The sequence below is a fragment of the Saccopteryx leptura genome, chromosome 2 (genome assembly GCF_036850995.1).
Source record: "Saccopteryx leptura isolate mSacLep1 chromosome 2, mSacLep1_pri_phased_curated, whole genome shotgun sequence".
Classification (NCBI taxonomy): domain Eukaryota; kingdom Metazoa; phylum Chordata; class Mammalia; order Chiroptera; family Emballonuridae; genus Saccopteryx; species Saccopteryx leptura.
This window is the reverse complement of record NC_089504.1, coordinates 349,184,603-349,207,518: the sequence shown is the minus strand read 5'-3', so window position 1 is coordinate 349,207,518 and position 22,916 is coordinate 349,184,603. Positions and strand designations below refer to the sequence as shown.

The following is a 22,916-nucleotide window of genomic DNA, read 5'->3' as shown; positions in this document are numbered from 1 at the left end:
GCCGCCGCCGCCGCCTCCAAATTCAATAAAATGAGCTCTTATTTCGTCAACTCACTGTTCTCCAAATACAAAGCCGGGGAGTCCCTGCGCCCCAATTACTATGACTGCGGCTTCGCCCAGGAGCTGGGCGGCCGACCCACCGTGGTGTACGGGCCCGGCGGCGGCGGCGGCTTCCAGCACCCGTCGCAGATCCAGGACTTCTACCACGGGCCGTCGGCGCTGCCCACGGCGCCCTACCAGCAGAACCCGTGCGCCGTGGCGTGCCACGGGGAGCCCGGCAACTTCTACGGCTACGACCCTCTGCAGCGCCAGAGCCTGTTCGGCGCGCAGGACGCGGACCTGGTGCAGTACGCCGACTGCAAGCTCGCGGCCGCCGGCGGCCTGGCCGAGGAGGCCGAGGGCTCGGAGCAGAGCCCGTCGCCCACGCAGCTCTTCCCCTGGATGCGCCCGCAAGGTGAGCTCGCGGCCGGGCCGAGGCCGGGCGGGGGGCTGGGCGGGGGGCTGGGAGGCCGGCGCGCTCCCTCCGGCTCCTGGACGCCGGGCTGCTCCGCTCAGATGGCCTCCACTTCTTTCCTTTCTCTTTCTCTCTTTCTCTCTCTCTTTCTTTCTTTCTTTTCTTGTTTCCCCTGAAGGAGGGTCGCTAAGAGACATTTCCTGAACCCATAAACCCCTCACCCCGCCTGACTTTTCTTTTTCTCCCCCTCCTTCCCCCCTTTTACTGTTTTATGGGGGCAGTGGAGAGAGGGTGGTGGGAGTGGGGGCGCTCAACTTTTGCACTTCTCAATTGCTTTATAGTTTAATTACCCTGAAGAAACTTTTCTTCTGGGGCAGAGCTCTGGGGGCTTTTCAAGGTGGGTCCATTCGTCCCATTCCGGCTTTTTTATTCTTATTCCCCTTCCTTCACATCCTTCCCTCTAAAGTTTATGGCACTTTTAATAGATTTGAACTACCCCACCCCACTCTCTGGTGCTTGTTACCAGAGGAGGGGGCTCCCCCTTTCTGGTTCCCTTAAATTCAGTGCTGTCTGATCCCCCCCGCCCCCCCCCCCTCCGCTGACCGCGGCCTCCTAGCGCCACCTCCCCTGCGCGGGGTAGAAGGTCCCCTGCCCTCACTACACTGGTCTCCAAGGCTGGTTCACCAATCTCCCAACCTTCTCCCTCTCTGTCCCCTCCCCCACCCTCTCCTCCCCTCCGTCTCGCCCTTTCCCCCATTCCCAGCAGCCGCCGGACGCAGGCGAGGCCGACAGACCTACAGCCGCTACCAGACCCTGGAGCTGGAGAAGGAGTTCCTATTTAATCCCTATCTGACTCGCAAGCGGCGGATCGAGGTATCGCATGCGCTGGGACTGACAGAGAGACAGGTCAAAATCTGGTTCCAGAACCGGAGGATGAAGTGGAAAAAAGAAAACAACAAAGACAAGTTCCCCAGCAGCAAATGTGAGCAGGAGGAGCTGGAGAAACAGAAGCTGGAGCGGGCCCCGGAGGCGGTGGACGAGGGCGACGCGCAGAAGGGCGACAAGAAGTAGGCTGTGACTGGGACCGCCAGGGCCGCGGCCGTCTTCGTCCGCTGGTCTCCCGACCGCTCCGCCGCCGTCCGTCCCCGCCCGAGAGAGCTCTGGTCCCGCGAGCGGGCCCGAAGCTTGGCCTCCCGCCGCAGCGTCCCCACCGCGCCAGTCCCCGCTAGTGGTAGTATCTCGTAATAGCTTCTGTGTGTGAGCTACCGTGGATTTCCTTCCCTTCTCTTGGGGTCCGGGGGAGAAAGACAAGGATTGTGAGCAAGGACTCCCTCGCCCAGCGAGGGTGAGCGGCTGCGGCTTGGCTGAGACTCCCTCCCCACGCCCCCGCCCCGTGTAAAAAGCCTCCTTGTGCAATGGTCTCTTTTCCTTTGAACGTGCTTCTTTGTAATGACCGAGGTACAGATTTCTGCTAAGTTCTCCCAACAACATGAAACTGCCTATTCACACCGTAATTCTTTCTGTCTCCCTCGCCTTCTCTCTCTCTCTCTCTCTCTCTCTCTCTCTCTCTCTCTCTCTCTCTCGTTCTCCTCCTTCCTCATTTCCTCCTCTCACCCCTCTGTCCTCGCTGCCGTCCTTAGCTCGCTGGCTTTCTCTCTTGCTTCTCTCTTTTCCTCACCACTCCCCTTTGGTTTGACAATTTCGTCTTAAGTGTTTCTCAAAAGAGGTTACTTTAGTTAGCATGCGCGCTGTGGGCAATTGTTAAAAGTGTTCTTAGGTTTACTGTGAAGAGAATGTATCCTGTATCCGTGAATTGCTTTATTGGGGGGAGGGAGGGCTAATTATATATTTTGTTGTTCCTCTATACTTTGTTCTGTTGTCTGCGCCTGAAAAGGGCGGAAGAGTTACAATAAAGTTTACAAGCGAGAATCCGAGATTGGCCGGGCCCGCGCTCCTCATTTGCTCCCGGCGCCTTGCAGAGCTGGGGGGAGCTGGTCATCGGGCTCCTGCGCCCGCCCGTCCCGGCATTGCGGAGGAGGGGGCGGGGGCTGGAGGCAGGTGGTGCGAGTCCCTAGGCCTAGGGGCGCAGGGGGTGAGGGAGGCGGCTGCCTGTGATTGGAGGAGAGAGGAATGAGGGAGGGGAGCCAAGAGAAGCCCCCACCCTTAGCGTTCTGAGGCTGCGTGGCCCTGGAGACCCCGAGCCATGGCCAAGCTGGAGAGATGCGCCCGGGCTGGTGGCTAGACCTCACCACCTTCCCCTTTGTCTCTGTGCCCTCTCCTGTGTGTGGGGGGCGGGGAGGGGAGGCGGGGGAAGTGGAGTGCAGGGCTGCTGAACAAGCTTATATATTTTTATTTTTCCCGGACTCTGGTGGGGGGAGCAGGAGGAGAGGTGAGATGCGCTTCCCTGCCTCAGCCTCTCTGGGACTTGGCCACTAGGCCCAGCTCCGAGGTCGTGGCTCGCCGCCTTCCTTCCTTGGCTCCCTCTGCTTCTCCGGCAGCCGCTCGACAGAGGCATCCGCCTCCCGGAACCAGAAGAGCAGCGTACAGGCCGCCCTCCTCCCTTCCTTTCCCTTCCCACCCACCCCACCCCCTTCCTTTAAAAAAAAAAAATTAAAGCCTTTTTTTAAGCCACCAGAAACTGCAGCATCCAAAGGCCGTGGGCTGGATCCGCGCCTCTAGGAACACCCACGAAGCCTGGCTCCTTCCCTGCTCTGTGTCTGGGGCACCGAGAGAGAGCCTGACGCCAGGCTCACCTCGTTCCTCACCTCGGGAGAACTGGGCGGAGTTCCCCCAAAGGCTCAGCCAGGCTGGACTGGTCCGGATTAATAAGGACCTGAGCTGCCCGCACCCACCCGCCCCGTTGCGTGCAGTCCCTGCGTTTGTTTCTCGCTGAGTAACGGGCTGGGAAGGAGGGGTGGGAGGGGGCGACAACACGGGTCGCTCTGAGGCTATTTATTTTTCCTTCCACTCAATCCCTTCCTCTCCAAATCTCGCCTGCAAGCTGCCTCCAGATCACGGGGGTCAACAGCGGGTCTTGAGCCCCCAGCCTCAATCCACAGGGCTTGGCTTCCCCATTCATTATTGATCATATTTTATAAATCCAACACCACACAATTTTTTCCACATTACCGGGAGCCGTGGGGAGGCTGCCCGGCCATTGGCCGAGGGGACGTCACGTGGGCGGGGTCACGTGGTCCAGAGAGGAAAAAGGGGGTCCTTTTTGGTGTAAATCTGGACTCTAATTCTGTAATATATCAAGGAATCTCGTAAAACCGACACTAAAACGTCCCTGCCTACAAATCATCCGGCCAAATTATGAGTTCATTGTATTATGCGAATGCTTTATTTTCTAAATATCCAGCCGCAAGTTCGGTTTTCGCCACCGGAGCCTTCCCTGAACAAACTTCTTGTGCGTTCGCTTCCAGCCCCCAGCGCCCCGGCTATGGAGCGGGGCCGGGCGCCGCGTTCGCCGGCCCCGTGCAGGGCTTGTTCCCCGGCGGGGGGGGCATGGCGGGGCCGGGCGCCGCCGGCGTCTACGCGGCCGGCTACGGGCTCGAGCCGGGCTCCTTCAACATGCACTGCGCGCCCTTTGAGCAGAGCCTGTCCGGGGTGTGTCCCGGCGACCCCGCCAAGGCGCCGGGCGCCAAGGAGCAGAGGGACTCGGACCTGGCGGCCGAGAGTAACTTCCGGATCTACCCCTGGATGCGAAGCTCAGGTAACGCCGCGCACCGAGCCGCCCTGAGCCGCAGGGGCCGGGGCACGTTCCCCGGAAGGCGCCCCCTTCCCGGCCAAGTGCCCCTTTCAGCACCACCGCGCTCCCGGCAGGAGCTGGGCCCTGGGGACGCGGCGCCCCCTCGGCCGAGACCCGGGCGCCGCCTCCACCCCCGTGTTTCCCGGGTGTTCTCAGACTCGCTCTGCTTCCCCGCGGATCTCTCTCCGCCGACGCCGCGGCTCTCCGAACCCCCAGCTCGCCCCCAACCCTTCCTCCCGGCCTTTTAGCTTTAAATATTTATCAGCCGCGCTGGCACGGGCTGGAGACGAGGCCGTTTGTCTTGCGGAGGAAGGCTGGGGTTTGCAGAGAATAGCCATTAAGGTCCTTCCCCTCCCCTTCCCCTCCCCCGCCGGGGATCTCAGCCCTGGGTGTGTCCCCCTAGTCCCAGCTCGGAGAAGGTCTGGGGGAGAGGGCTGCAGCACTGAGCAGCTCTCTCCTCCCCCTTTCTTCCCAGCTAACCCTGCTCCCCATTATTCCCTTCTGGACAATTAGAGGTGGGCTCTAGAGGCCTGGTGGGAGGCGGGGGATGAGAGGGTAGGATCCAGCCTGGGACACAGAGCAGAGAAGCAGGTGGAGAGGGGGCGGGCTGAGGCCAAGAGGGATGAGGCTCCTGACCCCCCAATGAACTTGGGAAGGCGGTGGCAGAAGAACTAGAGAAAGGGGCAGAAGCCTCATGGGACTACCGCTGGCTTCCTCAGGTGCCTTCCTAGGGCTCTTACTCATCCCTGAAGAACTAGCCAACAAGCATTATTCACCAACAAGGGTGACTGTTCTCTTGGGGGAAGCACTGGGACTTCATGGAGCCAAATCAACAGAAGTACAGGCTACTGAATCAGATGCTGTAGGCACCACAGAGACCAGGTGCTCCATGGAGTTTCCTGACAAGCCTTTCCCCATCCTTCTTAATGCTGCCCTGGACTCAGGGGCCAACCCCAACGTCCAGAAGGCCCAAGACTTGTGGTCAGAGGCTCCCAATCCAGCCAAGGTTGAGGGCCAGGAGAAGCCCAGCTCGTACACCATCAGTATTGGTGGTCACCGTCCCCATTACCTACTCCATAATTCAACTGCCTTTCCAGTTGATTTATCAAAGCCCCGATTTTTCTGCTCGTAAACATTTCAGTTTGGCTTTTATGTGACTTGAAATTAAGGCCCCTAATTCCTCCTCCCACTGCCTTCTTCCCAGGAGGGCTGGCACCAGCACCTCCTCCAGTGCAAACTCCCCCAAGCCTGTTCAGGGTTGGGGCCTAACCTGGGAAGCTGTCCTCTGCCCTCAGCCCCACCACCCAGATACTTCTTCCACCCCTACCCAGGCTGCTGTCTGTACTGTCCCCCTGGGGCATCCTGAAGGCCCAAAGATTGCTTCTGAGAGCTGGGTTGTCTTGGCAGGTGGGCAGGCAGGACAATCTGGCCCTGTCAAAGCCTCAGGCACTCACCAGAAAATAATCAGAAGGTAGCTGCTCTCAGACCAACTCCATGCTCCAAGGAAATCTGCAAATTCTCACCAACTCCTCATTCCACAGCAGGCTGGGGTGAGGGAAGGGGGGGGGGACACTGCACCTGTGAGGGTTCTTTGTCTCTGTTTCTTTTTGGGAAAAGCACTCAGGCCAGGCCTAGAACCTTGATTCAGGGTGACTCCTATGGTTCCCATCGCCCCTACCCCAAAGACCACCAGAGCTAGCATCGTCCAGGGGAGGCTTGGGGTCTCTGATCCTGAGGGTGATGGAAGGATTAAGGCTCCTTTCACCCACATACAGCCCTTCCTTAGGCACTGGGCCTATAAAAGCCAGCAGTTTAGATGCTGGGTTCAGAAGACCTAGGCTGGAAGACCCCTTGTCTGGAAAATGAGGATATTTACTTTGGGAGACCTGTAAAAAGGTCTGCCCTCTGAGGAAGAGGGCAGGCATAGTCTGGGTTATCGAAAGTGAAAATTTGGTTTGGTGGTAAAATGGGCTCTTCCAACCATTGTCTACAAATCATACACAGGGTCTCAGAGGGAGACGGGTACTCTCTCATGGCTTCTTCCCTTAAACATTGGTTTTTCTCTAAATACTGTACGCAGGGAGCGACCGCAAGCGAGGTCGCCAGACCTACACCCGCTACCAGACCCTGGAGCTGGAGAAGGAGTTTCACTACAATCGTTACCTGACACGGCGGCGACGCATTGAGATCGCGCACGCGCTCTGCCTCACCGAAAGACAGATCAAGATCTGGTTCCAGAACCGCCGCATGAAGTGGAAAAAGGAGAACAAGACCGCAAGCCCTGGGGCCACTGAGCAGGACAAGGCTGAGGCAGAGGAAGATGAGGAAGAGTGAGGGATAGAGAAAGGGTATAGAGGAAGAGAGATGAGAAAGGCAGAAAGGGAGACTCCCATTCTGAGAACTGAACCAGGAAACTAGAATCAAATAGGTGGAAACCCCCTATTTAAATGGAAAGCAGTTAAAGTTTTTAGGGAGAAAAGGTAAAATTTTGATTTCTTAACACTGAAAAAAAAATACTACCTATAGAAAAGTCCTCGGGTTTGTTTTGTACAATGTGGGAAGAACACCATCTACCTGTTCTATAGCTTTCTGGAATTTGCTTCCCCTTTTCTATGTCGCTATTGTAAGGTCTTTGTAAAATTTTGCTGTTTTGTAAGCCCCCTTCTTTGACGCTGTGTTTTATGGTCTGGGGTTCTGGACTAACGTGTGTTGTTCCCCCTCCTTCGCGAGCCCCCCCCCCCCCGCCTTCCCAGTAGCAGCACTGAAGGGGCCTTAGGGAGCCTCTAGGACCCACTGACTAGCTCCATTGTCCTCTCTGTGCACCTGCCCTGCCCGCTGTCCCTTTACATTCTCTGTGTATCTGCAGGATAGAGAAATAAAACACAATGAAAAAACAAACGGATGCTCTATTTTGTTGTCTCCCTCAGGCTGGGTGGGGTCAGGTTGGCCATGCCTCCCTCTGCTGTAACCTCCGATGCTTGTCCATTTCTTTCCGTGCTGGGCCTGCTCTGGGGCTGCCAACCGGTGAAACCGAAATCACACACATTCCCTTTACTTTTTGTTTTTACACAGTGACATACACAAAAGCACACAATCACATATTTATAGGTAGGCTAACATCACACATAAATAGATACATTGTCACCTACAGTCACAAAGAAACACTCAGATTTACATATTCACAAGAACACGTACAAGGCGTTCACACGTTCCAGCTCCACACCCAGACGCGTGCGTGTCCACACACACTCACAAGTCAGCACACACTCACACTCACTCACAGACTCATTTATGTCTCCCAGTGTACACTCACATGTTGGCTTATAAACACACAGATCCACGTTTGCCCCCCTAAGTAAACACATCCATGAGCCCACATGCTCAATCACCCACATTCACAAAACAAAACTAAATTTCTCGTCCCACAAACTCCCTCAACTAGGCCTTGGAGCCAGGCTGGGTGCCGGCTGGGCACAAACAGCTGGAACGCAAAGTGCTGGGCCCCGGACGGAGGAAGAGCGGGAGGAAAGGGAGGATGCCCACCCAATCCCCTCCGATCCGGGCCGCGCTGGGCCGAGGCCAGGACGGCCACAGAGAGATGGGGAGGCCTCCAGGGCCAGCGTGCTCCTGACGCCCGCTCGCTTGGAAAACACTTCCCGCAAAAGTTATTCGCTTATTTTGTTTCCATTTATTTTAACTTTCATTTATTTTAATTTATATATTCTAAATGAACACAGTGACCCAAATAAAACTTTTAAGTGTGTGTGTGTGGGGGGGGACCAAGCCGAGAGAACAAGAGCCTGAGCAGCGCGAGTTTACCAGCTAGCTGGCCGCGTCCTGGCTTCTGAGCCGCCGCCGCCCGCCCGGCTCCGCCGGCTTCCTCCGCGCCTCGCGGCCGCTTCTCCGCGCTGCCAGCAGCCTGGACTCCTCCCCGGAGCACAGAGAAACAGAGAGAAAAGGAAAACATTTGGGGGGTGGTTATTTCGTTTTCTGAATTTGGGCGCTAGTAGCTTAATTCAAAATACCGTAGTATTTCAGGGGTGCTGGGAAACGAGAGGCGAAGTTTGTTGTTCTAAAGGTTCCTTTTGCTCCAAAAATACTCCCTAATTGAGGGACAAAACCCCGGAGCTTGGCATCTACGCAGCTCGACCTCCGGAGCTGGGTTTTAGTATTTATTCGATTATAGCCCTGGATTATTTAAATGTAAAGAACAGCGTTCAGACAGGCTGGAGGGAGAGGAGCGGAAGGGAAGCCTGTTTTAGAATCTGTTTAATTTGAATATGTGGGTAAAAGTCTCCCGACCCTGCAGTTCCCCCCACTAACGACTGCACAGCCCCCTGGAGAGCACATGGACTGGTCTTGGGGAACCCGGGCCGGCAGGCATTTGGGCGGGAGGAGCAGGAACCCCGCCAGTTTCTGGGGTGCAGAGGCGAGGTTCGACTGCTACCCTGTCCGCCTGGGACCCCATCAGGGCCACCTTTCCTCTCTGGGCTCAAACTAGGCCCCAGGGCCCCCAGGGCCCCCACACCCGCAATGCTGCAAACCTCACAGGTGGGGGTCCCGCCGTCGACAGGGCTGGGGGTGAGGGGGGCGTGCAGAGAGAGCAGGGACGCCTTCATTTTGCCTGGATGCCAGCGGCAACTGAACACCAGCTGCTGCTCCCGACTCACCCTAAAACCGCCGCAGACCATTCCCTTTATGGAGTATTTGGGATGAAAATGTACTAAAAGGGGGAGCAGAGCTTCTGAAAGAAAAGGGAGATTCCAAAAAGAACCCCCTTTCCCAGCTGGACCCTTGGGCATCCTCGACCTGATTGCCTGCGCCCCAAATCTCACCCCTTCTCAGATTGGGGTTTCCCCAAAAAGCGAGAAGGAGAAGAAAAGAAGATGGCGACTGAGAAAAGGGTTGCTGGTGGAGCAGCCATGAAGAAATGCAATAAATTCCTTGTTGTTTTATGAAAATTTACAACTTTGTGATAGAAGTTTATGAGTGGTTGAATCCAGCGATTGGCCGGCGCCGGTCATGTGGCCGGGCGATCGTGAACATGAACTTTTTATCATTTCCCTGGTGGTTATAATGCAGCATTCTTTTGGACACCACACCTAGGTCGGAGCACTGTCGTCCTTCAGGGCTCCAGCCTCTTGATATTTTTATACTTCGGTATCAGTTCGATAAAGCAAAAGAGAGAGGAAGAGAGAGGGGGAGAGGAAAGAAGAGAGAGAGGGGAAAGGAGGGGTGGGGATTACACAAAAGAGAGAACCAAAAAATAATTTTCATTCCTAAGTTCATTTCCTTGCTGAGCTAGGATTTTAGTCACCATGGAGGGTAAACGGACAATCTGCCTAGGACTGCAGTCTGAGACCATTTTTCAAAACCAGAACTTACTCCATTTTCTATGCAAATATCAGAAAAGCGAAACACCCTCTCTCTCCCAAGTCAGAGAAGGGGAAGCAACGGCTCTCAGGTTGGGACAATATTCTCTGGAAGATGAAGAAGAAACCGAACGCTCTTTTTTCCCCCTCCTACCTCCCCACCCCTTTCAATCGGCGGGAAGAAACCTCAAGGTCTGCAAAGGTAAGGGAGATTCTACAGTTTTCTTTCTTGCTCTTTTGCCTCGATTTTGTAGGTGGGGCTTGGGTTCGTCTTCCCCCTCCCTGTCCAAGATGGGGCTGAACCCCACCTCTGGGTGCTGCAGGGAGAGGCTCCCCAGGACACTCGGCGGCAGAGAGAGGGGTGGCTGCTTCCTGGAGGGGGAGCCAAGGCCGGGAGGATGGGAGGAGGGACCGAAGGGACCCGGAGGCAGCTCGAAATCGCCTTTTTTAAGCTGGGAGGAGAGGCTCAAGCGAGGGGACTGCGAAAGGGAACGGGGTGTGTGGGCTCTGGGCACCTGCAGAAGTCGTGAGCCGGCCTCTGCGGTTTGCGCCCCCTCCCCTCCCTCCCTCTCTCGCTGGCCGCCCCGGCTGACCCCGCGCTGTTCTCCTGCCCGGCACCGGTCTCAGCAGTGTCTCGGCAGCGTTGGCACGAGGGGCGGTGGCGCTGAGGGGCGTCCTGGTCTCCGCAGGGCCTGGAGTCTCCGCAGAGGCCAAGGAGGGCAAGGAGGCGTCTAGAAAGAGACGGAAAGAACAATTTACAGATAAATTTTCATTATCGCCCTTCGGAGACATTTCTGAAATTAAAGGGCTGGGAGTGGAGGCACCCAAATCGAGCCCCCCCCCCCCAGGAAGCTGCCTGAGAATGCCCAGGTCTCCCACCCCTGCCGCAGGAGGGAGCCTCGCTCTGCAGGGAGACAGTTCTGTGGTTTGCACGCGGTAGGTCACAGTGTGGTAGTTTCCGCGGCATACTGATCCTATTACTTCTGTTTTATTGGTATGGGGTGTGTGGATTTCGGTGGAGGAGAAAATTGCCATGTATGTGTCTGATGTTGAAACATTCCAAACTTTACTGGATCTAATTCTGGTGATTGTGAAGAAGCTGTTTAGTGTGTTGTTTTAGGCTTGTAAACAGAAACAAAAGAGAGAAAGAGAGAAGAAAATAAAAAGAAAACCTAATTAGGAGACCTACTGGTGTCCAGACTAGAAAGCTGCCTGGCGCTGAGCTCAGACCACTAGCCCTGTCCCGCCGGCGCCTGATTTCATTCCCAGCCAGGCCTCCTAGGGGTGGGGGTGGGGGGCCTGTGCGCTGGAGCCCGAGATTCCTAAAGGAGCGGGTGGGGTGGGAGAAGGGGCAAGCCTCTAGGTGAGAACCTAAAAATAGAGCGAGAGGGCTTCTGAGGAAGCTGCAAACCAAGAGATAAGCGACTTTGGGCGTGGAGGGTAGGAGGGACCAATATAGCATGGTTGGCAAAATTAGATTATTGCTTTTCTCTTCTTAAACACCAGACGCAGAGCACTTAGCCTCAGTCTTCTGGTTGCCCAGGGATTGCGGAGTCTGAGAGCTGTGTAAACTGGAATATTGGCCCTCTCAGTCCTGGGCTGGAAAGAGAGGGACTCAGCCACTTGTGGCGCGGGAGGGGGCCCGGGAGACCCAGGTGGATAGATGCCCTCTCGCAGGCCCGGCCGGGACTGCGTTCCTGGAGAGACCCCTCGCTGCGCGTAGCCAGAGAAGTTCTCGGTCAGCACCCACGGCACTTGGAGCCTCTTCTCAAAGGGAAATTTTCCCAAACCCACCCAGACTAAAGGTCTTTTTCTCCTGTAGTCTCGGCGGGGTATAAATCATCCTTTAGACAGTTTGCTGTGACCCAAATTATGCGGTTTGCTGCCATCTACTGTCCGTTCAGAGACATGCGGCTTCGGCGCCATAAGCCCCGCGATGCTGCCTGAATCGTGCCGGATGCCTGGAGCCTGGTGGCTCAGGTTTGGCGGGATTCGGGGGACTTCTGACCCAGATTGTCGCTTTCTACTGGATCTTGGTTCCCGCCTGCCCTTGTGCGGAATAGAGAACAAGTGTCCCCTCCCCCTCGTCCACCCCATCCAGGTTCCAAACTTGGTGGCCGGCTGGGGAAGTGGTTTTGTCCAGGGCACACTTAAAGAGGACTAATACTGCATCCCGCGGGCAGGGGGCTCTGAACGGGCGAGACCCCCCCCCCCTCGCGGGCGCAAGAGCGGAGCATCGGGCCGCTGGGGAGCCCCGAGGCCAAGGCTGTTCAAGGTTTATTTGGTTTTCTTTTCGGCCAAGGGAGGGGCCCACAGAGGAGGCGCCGGCGGCCCGGCAGTTCCACTCGGTTGTCAAAAGACAACCGGGTCTGTGTTCTCCCGGTTGGCCGGTGGGTCTTGCCAATTTGCTTGGCTGGTGAATCCGTGATGAAGGAGTTGAGCTTAATTTTCTGAAAATTGCTGGTGTCTGCAAGTGAGTGTGGACCCCCTCCCTCATTCCCGATCGTTTCAAGTGAATTCGACAAATATGCTTTGGGAAAAATTGGGAGTGAGAGTAAAAGATCAATCATTAAGGAACCAAACCATTGTAATTTCCGTTCCTGCCGGACCCCTCACACCCGCTCGTCCTGACCACTTTCCCAGAAGGGGTGGCGAGGGCGGGGGGCCGCGCCTCTGCTGCCGCGTTTGAATATTGGCCCCTGTCTCGCGGGTTACTGATTAGCTCGGGCTTTCAAGCCGCAGGAGGAACCTCTGGCCATTCCTTTCAAGGTGCTTTGGCCCTGGTTCCTGGGCGGGGGCTCCAGGAAATTGCCTGTGGTGCCAGGCAGGCCGAGGTGTTACTGGGGTCTGGCCTGGGGCAGAGGAGCTGCCGGGGTCGAGGGGCCGGGCGGCGCTGAGGGCAAACGCCCAGGCTGCAGCCCCCGCGTCCTCGGCGCCTCGGGAGTCTGAGCCGCAGGGGCGGCCCTTTCAGCTTTTCCGCAGCGAGAGGGCCTCTCCTGCGGCTGGAAGGCCGGGCCCAGTGCGCAAGGAGCCGGGCCCAGCTCCGAGGGAGTGTGCCCCGAAAGTATTGGGCCCCTCAAAGATTTTCCTTGTGAGCAACCCAAAGGACGGGAAGGCGGCTGGTACCGAGGGGTGAAGCACTTTCTAGGGAGCCGGGGACCTGGGGGGCGGGAACTGAAACACGGAGCTGAGCACCTAAGCCCTCTCCCCCCCCAGATCGGAGACGAGGTTGTTCATTTGCATAATGGAAATGAGGTCTTTGTACTGAGCTCTGGACTAGCCCATTTCAAGGCCCTGTCCCATCTAAACAGCTCCCAAAGGTTGGGAGCCACCACATTGCCGCCTCTAGGAACATTTCTGTTTCCCAAACTCAGAGAATCACAGAATGGGATAGAGATGTTTTAATTTGCCATGCCCCAGCCAGAGTGGGGAAAGGGGTCCCCAACCCAAACACCTGGGGGGTGGGGGCGCTTGTAGCTGAGAGGAAAGGGGAAGCCTGGACAGTGTCTCAACCCCTCCCCCCCCCACATATCCAGGCAAATGCCCCTCCCTGAGGTTGCTGGTACAGGAGAATGTTCCTCCTGAGCTGAGCACAACCGAAACATTTCCCTGGGAGCTGGAATGTGTGTGTCCACAGTGCTGCAGATTCGCAGTACAGAAAACTACAATTACAAATCCTGCCTGTGGGATTTCTGTGCAGTCCTTCTGTTGTATACTCAAGACTTGGTACACAAATCCATCCACCTCTCCATACAAATGCTTCCTCGTCGAGGTTGGGAGAGACACCCCAGACGGATAAACGACTGTGCCCACTGTGTATTTACAAATTCCCCCTTGGAGACTGGAAGACGCGGCAGTGGACGGAACCACAGACAGATTCGTAGAGATCTGGCTCCAGAAACCAGGCAGTTTCTGGCCCAGCTCTGCCTGCCTGCTCTTTCTCCCAAACAAACGGATCAGAGGAATAAACGCTCATAAATACCTCTGGGCTTAGATAAGAGCGATGAGGCGCTATTTCCTTTCATGCTGGACTACAGGCGCCCAGGCCCTGCCTTTGCGGCTCCATCTTATGACAGGCAACCTGCAGAGGTGAGGTTAATTTGGGGCTGTGACTCTAAGGACAAGGCAATTGCTTTTTTGCTTCTATCACAGGAGGATCTTACTTTGTCCAGACTCCGCAGGCAAGCCTGCATGGCCCAGCTCTAGGATGGGGACATTGTGCCCCGGGAGGGGTCAGGGAGAGTTAAAGCACAAGGCCTAGCCTCAATGGCAGCAAGGGGGGAAGTTCCTATGGGCACTCTCCCACCTTGCTCACCTTGCCTAATTGTTCCTCATGCCTCTGAGGGATGGGCCCAATTACAGTTAGAGTGGAGTATTTATGTTTCTCCATCATTAGAGGGCTTGAGTTTATTTTTCTTAAGTCTTGATAAAATGACTGTAAAATCAGGTGAGGAAGGGATCACCACTTGGCCATGAAGGTGTAGCCTTGAGTTCAGGAAACCTTGTAGGCCACTTGCAGCAAACTAAGTTCTCTTAGTCACCAAGCTGGGCTCTCTACTATTGTCCCTACTGTCTTGTACCATCATTAGTGGGCAGAGCTGGCCCACAAGAAGAAGCCCAAAGATCAAGGTAGAGAAGAGGCTCCGCCTGGCCTGTTCATCAGATTTTGTTCCCCACCCTGGCCCATTTCCAGCTCCAGGTCCTAAAGTGATCACCCTTTACTGCCTGGCCTCCACGTGCATATTAGAATGTTTTAAACACATTGTGGCCCAGTCTTCCAGCCTGGATTCAATGTTCATTTTCCTCAGTCTTCCAGCCTGGCTTCAATGTTCATTTTCTTTAGGTGAGAGAAGCAGAAACATACACACTCTCTCTCATTCAAGCTTGTATGGCAGCAAAGCTGGTGACAGGAAAATGAGATGTGGTGGGAGGAACTGTAGAGATGATGAGAGAGACAGAGGGTGGTGAGCATCCGGAGGTCTGGAGAGGGGATGGAGGCTGATAGTTGTAAGTTGCCTGCTGAGTCCATAGGAGGACTCCTTATAAAAATTAAATAAAAATCAAGTCTTGGGAAACAATTAATTTTAAAAAGAACTGTCAGCTTCTGGAGAGACAGGGAAGAGGTAGAGGTGTGAGGGCCCCTCTCTTCCTGGTAGTCTCTGATCGCCTCAAATATCAGGAGGGTTTGAGGACCCCAGATTGGAGTAGGACCAATTTCTTTTCTCTACCCATTTTCTGGGATCATCTTGATCCCCAAGCATCTGTAGCCCAGAATATTCTTGCGCTTGAGTGGGCAGGAAGTGGCACTGAAGGCTGCAGACAGTCCGGGGATCAGACAGACCCAGGCTGGGAGATGCCCCTCAAACCCCCTCTCCTGTCCCCGAGTGAAAAGGAGGCTAGTCCCTCTCCCCAGTGCCCCTTCCTGTGCCAAGAGGAAGCGGTGCATACTAGCATTAGGTGAGCTGTCTTCAGCAGCAGAAGCCATAGCGGGCCAAGGAGCTTCTAGCCTAGCACAGCTGTAGAGCAGAGGGAGAAGCTTGGACTCAGACCCTCCTCCCATTTTTCTGGCCTTCGGGTTTCTCTGGGCAGCAGACTGTGGCCTGCATCTTAGACCATGAGAGTTGTGGAGAAGCAGAAATAATAGCCCCAGCCTTGGAGGATACAGAGTAGGTCTGAGAAACGAAAATAAACCAACAAAACCAAACAAAACCGAAAACCAAAAACAACGGATTTCAAACCCTGAGAAGATGGTTTCTTCTTTGCCTTTCTCTTTCTGAAAACGATGCTAATTAGCAGAGAACTCTTCTCCCCTTCGACCAACACAAAACCCTAGAAATAAAGCATCTTCTCTGGTTCTCTCCTAGCCACATTGAGATTTGAGATTCAGGGATGGTTACCCACCCTTCCCTTGAGGAAATGGGGCTCAAGCAACGCAGGGGTTAACTTTTCTGAAAACACAATTAACTTTTTCCTATCCTGCGTGGGGAGGGAGGGATATATTTATTTAATCACTGGGGGATGGGGTGGTCTCAATCCAAAGCTCCCTCCTCCCTCAAAGGCACAGACGCCTTTTCGCAGATCCTACGTAGGTGGAACAGGACGCGTCGTGTTGTTGGGGAGAGAGAGAGAGAAAGGAGAAGGAGAAGAAGGAGGGGAAAAAAAGGTTGATAGGTTTGTGCGCGGGTCCCTCGTGCGGGCTGCGCTCCTCCTGGGTGCTATTTGACAATTCCTGCCTCTGCCATTGGTCAGTGTTGGATCAGATGGTTGTATTTCCTTCTGGCCCTCACTGGCACCTCGCCATCCCCCCTCAGCTAAAACCCAATCTCAGATATACTACTAATAGGCGCGGCGCTCGGACTATAAAACACAACAAATCATAAACCCGGCGGAGCAGCAGCGGCCGTGCGCGCCTCCCTCCCAATGAGTTCCTATTTCGTGAACTCCACCTTCCCCGTCACTCTGGCCAGCGGGCAGGAGTCCTTCCTGGGCCAGCTCCCGCTCTACTCCTCCGGCTATGCGGACCCGCTGCGGCACTACCCCGCGCCCTACGGCCCCGGGCCGGGCCAGGACAAGGGCTTTGCTGCCTCCTCCTATTACCCGCCGGCGGGCGGCGGCTACGGCCGAGCTGCGCCCTGCGACTACGGCCCGGCGCCGGCCTTCTACCGCGAGAAGGAGTCGGCCTGCGCGCTCTCGGGCGCCGACGAGCCGCCCCCGTTCCACCCGGAGCCGCGCAAGTCCGACTGCGCGCAGGACAAGAGCGTGTTCGGCGAGCCCGAGGAGCAGAAGTGCTCCACGCCCGTCTACCCCTGGATGCAGCGGATGAATTCGTGCAACAGTGAGTGAGACCCTGAGTCGCCGCGAGCCCTGCGGGCGCCCCCCGGGGAGACAGGACCAGTGAGCCCCGGCCTCTCCCAGGGGGCGGGCTGAGCCCCCGGCCTCTCCCAGGGGGCGGGCTGGGCGTCTCAGCTGGGGCCGAAGGGAAGGTGGGGCGCCCGCACCGGGCCTCCGCCTCTGTCCCCTCGCCCTCAGGAGTTACAAAGTTTGCAAAGTCCCAGCCGCACTCGGCGTCAGGGAAGGGAGTGGGCTCTCCGGAGCTCCAGCCCAGACCCGGGGTTGCGGGTCAGGGGTCGCCGCCAGGGGCTCGGCTTTCTCTTGCGTCCCCAGCCCTGGTCGGGTCCCCCACCCCAACCCAGTCTGTTCCATTACCAACCGAGTGCGTCACGGGAAGGGGGGCGGCGTGACGCGGCCAGGGAGAGCGGAGTCCGTCCGGGACTGTTTCCCGGGGGTGGGGGGCTGGGGAAAGACGAGGCGCCAGGAAGGGGGCGGTGGTCAGAGGAGGGAGGGAGGAGAAGTGGAGGAAGGAGAGGGGCGCGGGCGGAGGAGGGGAGCGGAAGAAGCAGGCTCCTGGGTCTCAGGTTGGATTATTTGTCGGCCTTAAGTCCCAAATTGATGTCCATTAGCGGGACACGAAAGTGAGGAGCCGTTAATTCCGACTGTGGATCGATCTACGTCATTACGGACTAAAGGCTGGAATCTGTCCCAAGGTGGCGGGGGAGCTAGGCGCAGGGAAAGAGAAGGTGCAGCGAGGAAGAGACTCACCTGGCCGGCATCTCCCCAGCCCCTCCCCTTAGGCTCAGGTGGGACTTTAAGCTGCGCCTCCCATCCCCCACCCTGAGTCTAGACTAGGAGCGCAGGCCGAGGAAGCCCAGAGGGAGTCTTGAGGGGGCGCTGCAGGGAACCGGAGAGTGGAGGGCATTTCAGGACAGGCTGGAGCCCATGTCTGAGGGTCGAGTGGGGAAGGGGGGCTTTGGCCCTGGTGACCCCAGGCCTCAGCATCTCCTCTCTGCGTAACAGGTTCCTCCTTTGGGCCCAGCGGCCGGCGCGGCCGCCAGACCTACACGCGCTACCAGACCCTGGAGCTGGAGAAGGAGTTTCACTACAACCGCTACCTGACGCGGCGGCGGCGCATCGAGATCGCGCACGCCCTGTGCCTGACCGAGCGGCAGATCAAGATCTGGTTCCAGAACCGGCGCATGAAGTGGAAAAAGGAGAGCAAACTGCTCAGCGCTTCTCAGCTCAGTGCAGAGGAGGAGGAAGAAAAACCAGCGGAGTGAAGGCGCTGGAGGGGGGGGGGGACTCGGAGAGAGAGGCCTGCGGGGAGCCGGGGGCGTCGGGGCGCTCGGGGGAGCTCTGCGGGCGGGGGCGCCCGGGACCTGCGCCCCAGCGCCCGGCGGGCAGGGCCCAGCCCCGTCCTGGCCGCCCTCGCCCGCAGAGCCCCCGCTGGGCGCCGGAGGCCCGCGCCGCCTGAGCCCGCTCGGCGCTCCTCACGCCCCCACCACCCCGCGGAACCGCCTCAGTCAGATCAGCCTCCCCCCGTGAGAACTGAGGACTGGACTCACTTGATGTTTCCTGGAAGCAGAGCAAAACACTCTTGTCCGTGTCGCATCTCATTTCGTCCTTGTCCCCCGTGCACGGTTCAATGGTAACTTCGCAGCCCCCTCAGCGGGGGCCTCGAAGCCTCCCCGACCCCAGACCTCTCCTCCACCCCCTCTCTACAGCCACTGGAAGGAGCACATACTACCTAGAAGTAAGAAGAGGAGCCTGAGAAGAAAACAAAGTTCTATTTTATTAATTTTCTATGTGTTGTGTTTGTAGTCTTGTCTTAGCTCTGGACGTGAAATACTTCGGTAATAATATTAATATTATTAATGATGATGATGATAATAATAAAGACTTAAAACTCGCCCCTCGGTCACGACCTCTGCTCCTCCCTGCCACCACCACCCCTTGCCACCCCGTGGTCCCCGTGCCGGAAACTCCGAGCAAAGGCTGGAGGCCGGTGGCCCCCGCGGGCCTGGCTTGACTCGGAAGTTACAGTTGAGATAAAGGCCGGAGCGTCCCTCTCAGTCTCCATCGCTGCGCCTCGCCTGTGCCAGGCTCTCAATGGTCTCTCTAGGTGCAAATTTGGGGGGTAGAAAAGGGCCATTTCCCTCATATTCTCTAGCCTTGTCTCGTTTGTCTGTAACACGAGGCACACCCCCGGGCACCCCCAGCCTGAGCCCGTACGGAGACCGAGCCAGGGGCGTCTCGCGCCTACGCCGCTGTTCGGTCCTCCCGCTCGCCGAGGCCGTGGCCTGTGGCTGCCCACGCGGCCTGGTCTCTATGGCCTTGGCCCTCCGCTCCTGGCCTGTGCCTCGGGCGACCACATCGAGGGCAAGGGATATTTCTCCGCCCGCAGCTGAAAACTCCAGGCGCGTTTTTCTGCCTCAAGTTAGAGAATGCGACGCCGTCGGCAGACACGACTTTCTCCTCCTGGGAGACCTGAGGGCAGGAGGCCAGGTTATGGGGGGCAGTTTGGCCTCATTCTCTTTATCAAGAAATGACCCATTTATCCCGACTCCAACCCTCATCCAGGCAGCAAGCTGCGGGCGCTGTTTTTCTTTCGCCCCCCTCCCTCTCTCTCCCTTTTATATTTTTAAAGAAAATAACCGCTCGGCAGAAGGGGCCCAGCTGGGCGGTCTCTGGCTGCCCAGCGCGCTCAGCAAGGTGCCGCCGGGCCTCAGAGCCACTTCCCCAGGAAGGCGTGGGCCGCCGGGCACAGCCAGAAACCACCCAGACGCCATCGAGGGGCCTGAGAGCGGGCGCCCGGTGCGCTCGTGGGCGTCTGGCGAGGAGGCCAGAGGCTCCTGCATGGACCCCGAGCCCTCGACACCACGTTTTCCACCCACACCCCAGACGCCGAGGTGGTCGCTGCCACAGTTTTCCCCACAGCTAGGCCGCTCAGCGCCAGTCACGCCCCTCCCCTGGGGTCCCTGTCCTGCTCTCCCATTCCCCAGACCGGGCTCAGGATGGAAGCAGGTCAAGAAGGAGACTCCAAACTTCTAAGAGACACTGGAGAAGTGGAAGTTTTTCCTTCAAATCTTCGGCCCAGCCCTGCCGGCCCGGCCTGGGCGCTGGGGATGGGACCCTGCAGCCCCTTAGACAGCAGGCCAGGCCGAGCTGCGGTGGGGAGGGGGCAACCTCTGTGACAATCATTGTTTTTCACACGTATCTTCCAACCCTTTCCCCCATTTCCGTCCCCAAATCCCCTAGTGAGGGAAAAGCAACTCAATGTTTGATCATCTCCTCTAGAGTTAAAATAATGACGACAGGGAGAAGAACACAAATAGAGAGAAGTAACCACATTCTCAAGAAAGTAAGGTTTCGACCGCGTCCCTCTTCTAAAAGCCTCAACCCCGCGGGTGACTCTAGGCCGGGTTTCCTTCTCGCCCGGCGGTTGCCGAGAGCCAGCAGGGAGGCAGCCTTCGCCGCCATGGCGGCCAGCGGCCCGCGCTCCCGCCGATCGCCGGGAGGTGGCGCGCTCAGCTCAGAGGCCGCCGCCAACCTTCTCCCTGTTTCTCCCCCTTCTCCTTTTTTCCCCCTCTCGGAGACTCGCATTGAATCGGCCCTAACGATTCTCGGATCGTCATTATTTGTAACCATAGAGCATGAATTACCTCTTGAGGTCATCAGTGAGAATTTACGACTGGTCAACAAAAGCACGTGATTCCCTAACGCCCCCCCACCCTCCTTCCAAACCCCCCCCATATTTGGCCGCATACATAGCAAAACGAAGTACAGTGCATCGCTATAATTCATTAATACATCATAAATCGTGAAGCACAGGGTTATAACGACCACGATCCACAAATCAAGCCCTCCAAAATCACCCAAATGAGCTCGTACTTTGTAAACTCCTTCTCGGGGCGTTATCCAAATGGCCCGGACTATCAGTTGCTAAATTATGGCAGTGGCAGCTCTCTGAGCGGCTCTTACAGGGATCCCGCTGCCATGCACACCGGCTCTTACGGCTACAATTACAATGGGATGGACCTCAGCGTCAACCGCTCCGCGGCCTCCTCCAGCCACTTTGGGGCGGTGGGCGAGAGCTCGCGCGCCTTCCCCGCGCCCAGCCAGGAGCCCCGCTTCAGGCCAGCGGCGTCGAGCTGCTCCCTGTCCTCGCCTGAGTCCCTGCCCTGCACCAACGGCGACAGCCACGGCGCCAAGCCCTCTGCCTCGTCCCCCTCCGACCAGGCGACCCCGGCCAGCGCCAGTTTCACCGAAATAGACGAGGCCAGCGCGTCCTCGGAGCCTGAGGAAGCGGCGAGCCAGCTAAACAGCCCGAGCCTAGCTCGGGCGCAGCCAGAGCCCATGGCCACCTCCACAGCCGCGCCCGAGGGGCAGACTCCGCAGATATTCCCCTGGATGAGGAAGCTTCACATCAGCCATGGTAATTCTTGCTCACTCCCTTTTTTTTTTTGTCTTCTCGGCATTCCTTCCCTGCGTTGGGGGGTGGGAGGCGGAGGGCGAGGAGAGCTTGGCTTTTCCTCGAATATAGATTTATTTATTTTTTCCAGAGGGGGGAAGTCTCTAAGAGAGTCCATACAGCTCGGGGGACAGAGCCAAAGGAGGTCTTTAGCTGGGGGTTGGGGAGGGGTATTTTTTAATAATTTGTTCCCAGGCTCGGCTTAGGTTTTATTCTCCCAGCTGTACTAGCTTTCGAATGAAGGATGGGGTTTATGTAAGGTGGGGAAGGGTCCTGCTTACCCCTGAAATTTTGAGACTGCCACTAGCAAATGAGGGGCGAGCAGTCAAAGGAGCTTCCCAGGGCAAAAGTGCAGCCGCTCTCCTCCCTCCCGGGGCCAGCGGCCGCCTGAGCCCAGCGAAGGGTGAGGCACAGGGAGGGAGCCGGAGACAAAGCCGGGCGCTTAGCTGCCGGCAGAAGTGGGGGCTGCGGGAGAATGGGGTGCAGAAAGCGAGCTTAGATGCGGGACGTCTGGAGTGGGGAGGGTCGGAGCTGCGGTGAGCTGGGGGCCGGGGACGCCTGGGTCCTGCTCCACGCCCCCCTCCCACTCAGGGTCCCCTCCCTTAACCGGAATAACATTGCCTCGCGGCTATCCTCTGTCTGCTCCAGATATGACCGGGCCAGACGGGAAAAGGGCCCGGACCGCCTACACCCGCTACCAGACCCTGGAGCTGGAGAAGGAGTTTCACTTCAACCGCTACCTGACACGGCGGCGGCGCATCGAGATCGCCCACGCGCTCTGTCTGTCCGAGCGCCAGATCAAGATCTGGTTCCAGAACCGGCGCATGAAGTGGAAGAAAGATAACAAACTGAAAAGTATGAGCCTGGCTACAGCCGGCAGCGCCTTCCAGCCCTGAGCCCTCCGGGAGGAGCCCTGGGCGGCCCAAGAGCCCTCGCCGCCCCCAGCCCCGGCCCCTCTGAGCCTCCCCGCGCTGCCGCCGCCCGCTGGGGACTGGTTCCCACGAGCCTGCCTCGCCCCGGCCTTGTGTTACGATTTTTCGTTTGGTCTTAGCTCTTCCTGTGGCTCCCTATCTCCTGGACTGTTTAATCTTGTTATTATTGTTAATAATAATGATAATTATTATTTTCCTTCCATGCTCTTTGCTCCCCTCCGCTCACCCCAAATCCACCAGTGTTTTTGAATGTTCGTGTCTGTGGTTGCACTCCTTCCCCCAGGAAGAAAAGAAACTCGCATGTTTAATGTGAACTTTCCCCTCCCCATCTTGTTCTTCTAACTTATTTATAAAAGGATGATCACTGTATTTTGAGTTTCAGCTTGAAACTTCTCTAAGGGGCAGCAGTTGAGGTGGGATGGTACCGCAGTGCTGGGGCCCAGCTGAGCTGGACTCGGGGATGGAGTCCATGACTGTGTCTCTTTCCATCCTCCTCTTCCTCCTCCCTCTCTACTCCCCAGGCCCAAGTCTCTTAATGACTTGGGCCTGGGGTGAGAAGGGGCCAGGGAAACCAAAGGGGTGATGTTGAGAAGAGGGAAGGTATATAGTGAGATTTAAGGTCCTGCCGCCTGGGTAGGCCCCACAAGGCCTGATCTGGGAGTGTACGGAAACAGAATAATCCTCAGTGTAAAATGTCTTGTGTATTTCTCTGTGAATCCGCGGGTCTGGTGTAGTGGGCCCAAAACTTGTAAATATGGGGATAGTCTGGGTCAGACCCATCTCCTTCCCCCCTACCCAATTCGCTTCCAAGACCATTTGTAGTGAGGCGAGTGGATGCTGTGCTACGTGTGAAATCTGTCTTTGCCGGGCCTGTCTCAGTGATTCGCTTTTGGTATTTGTTTGTAGCTTTCCTTGAAGTCAAATAAATGTTTCCCCTACTCCATTGCCCTTCCACTTGTCTTTTCTCTGGGGGCCTGCCTCTCCCATCACTGGGCATGCCCCAGACCATTCTTGATAGACCTGGGGTGTAGGGAAGGGAAAATAGAATGCTCACCAGCAGCCCCTTTCAGCCACCTAAGTCTCTGGTTTCATCAGTGGTGCT

At 56.9% G+C, this 22,916-nt stretch overlaps 5 protein-coding genes across 7 annotated transcripts in view; all 5 read left to right on the top strand.

The window, feature by feature from the left end:
* On the top strand, window positions 1-2,272 carry HOXB8 (homeobox B8). 2 transcript variants are annotated; one of them, XM_066366411.1, is made up of 2 exons: window positions 1-454; window positions 1,221-2,272. In XM_066366411.1, the coding sequence occupies exons 1-2, from the start codon at window positions 31-33 to the stop codon at window positions 1,523-1,525; spliced, it is 729 nt and encodes a 242-aa protein (XP_066222508.1). In that variant the 5' UTR covers window positions 1-30; the 3' UTR covers window positions 1,526-2,272. The 2 variants fall into 2 exon arrangements, with proteins under 2 accessions (XP_066222508.1, XP_066222507.1); XM_066366410.1 differs by having other exon boundaries at window positions 1,218-2,272.
* Window positions 2,273-3,680: 1,408 nt separating this feature from the next.
* Window positions 3,681-7,086, top strand: HOXB7 (homeobox B7). The gene is made up of 2 exons (XM_066364464.1): window positions 3,681-4,169; window positions 6,286-7,086. The coding sequence occupies exons 1-2, from the start codon at window positions 3,770-3,772 to the stop codon at window positions 6,537-6,539; spliced, it is 654 nt and encodes a 217-aa protein (XP_066220561.1). The 5' UTR covers window positions 3,681-3,769; the 3' UTR covers window positions 6,540-7,086.
* A 2,563-nt stretch (window positions 7,087-9,649) lies between these two features.
* Window positions 9,650-18,317, top strand: HOXB6 (homeobox B6). Of its 2 annotated transcripts, XM_066364460.1 has the most exons (3): window positions 9,650-9,779; window positions 15,889-16,412; window positions 17,432-18,317. In XM_066364460.1, exons 2-3 carry the CDS (start codon window positions 15,998-16,000, stop codon window positions 17,689-17,691), a joined length of 675 nt encoding a protein of 224 aa, XP_066220557.1. In that variant the 5' UTR covers window positions 9,650-9,779; window positions 15,889-15,997; the 3' UTR covers window positions 17,692-18,317. The 2 variants fall into 2 exon arrangements, with proteins under 2 accessions (XP_066220557.1, XP_066220558.1); XM_066364461.1 differs by lacking the exon at window positions 9,650-9,779 and having other exon boundaries at window positions 14,402-16,412.
* The window catches only part of HOXB3 (homeobox B3), a 53,341-nt gene continuing 40,074 nt past the window's right edge, over window positions 9,650-22,916 (top strand). The window contains exon 1 of the mRNA XM_066364452.1: window positions 9,650-9,779. The gene's annotated coding sequence lies outside the window, so the exon portion shown is untranslated. The remainder of the gene's footprint in view (window positions 9,780-22,916) is intronic.
* HOXB5 (homeobox B5) lies at window positions 20,253-22,744 on the top strand. The gene is made up of 2 exons (XM_066366409.1): window positions 20,253-20,846; window positions 21,531-22,744. Exons 1-2 carry the CDS (start codon window positions 20,291-20,293, stop codon window positions 21,776-21,778), a joined length of 804 nt encoding a protein of 267 aa, XP_066222506.1. The 5' UTR covers window positions 20,253-20,290; the 3' UTR covers window positions 21,779-22,744.

What these genes read in the sequence shown, in the direction of transcription:
- HOXB7 (XM_066364464.1), top strand. Translation starts at nt 3,770, where the DNA reads ATGAGTTCATTGTATTATGCGAATGCTTTATTTTCTAAATATCCAGCC. An exon ending in CCCCTGGATGCGAAGCTCAG is followed by an intron (nt 4,170 to 6,285) that starts GTAACGCCGCGC and finishes TACTGTACGCAG; the next exon opens with GGAGCGACCGCAAGCGAGGT.
- HOXB8 (XM_066366410.1), top strand. Translation starts at nt 31, where the DNA reads ATGAGCTCTTATTTCGTCAACTCACTGTTCTCCAAATACAAAGCCGGG. An exon ending in CCCCTGGATGCGCCCGCAAG is followed by an intron (nt 455 to 1,217) that starts GTGAGCTCGCGG and finishes CCCCATTCCCAG; the next exon opens with CAGCCGCCGGACGCAGGCGA.
- HOXB6 (XM_066364460.1), top strand. Translation starts at nt 15,998, where the DNA reads ATGAGTTCCTATTTCGTGAACTCCACCTTCCCCGTCACTCTGGCCAGC. An exon ending in GCGGATGAATTCGTGCAACA is followed by an intron (nt 16,413 to 17,431) that starts GTGAGTGAGACC and finishes TCTGCGTAACAG; the next exon opens with GTTCCTCCTTTGGGCCCAGC.
- HOXB5 (XM_066366409.1), top strand. Translation starts at nt 20,291, where the DNA reads ATGAGCTCGTACTTTGTAAACTCCTTCTCGGGGCGTTATCCAAATGGC. An exon ending in GAAGCTTCACATCAGCCATG is followed by an intron (nt 20,847 to 21,530) that starts GTAATTCTTGCT and finishes TGTCTGCTCCAG; the next exon opens with ATATGACCGGGCCAGACGGG.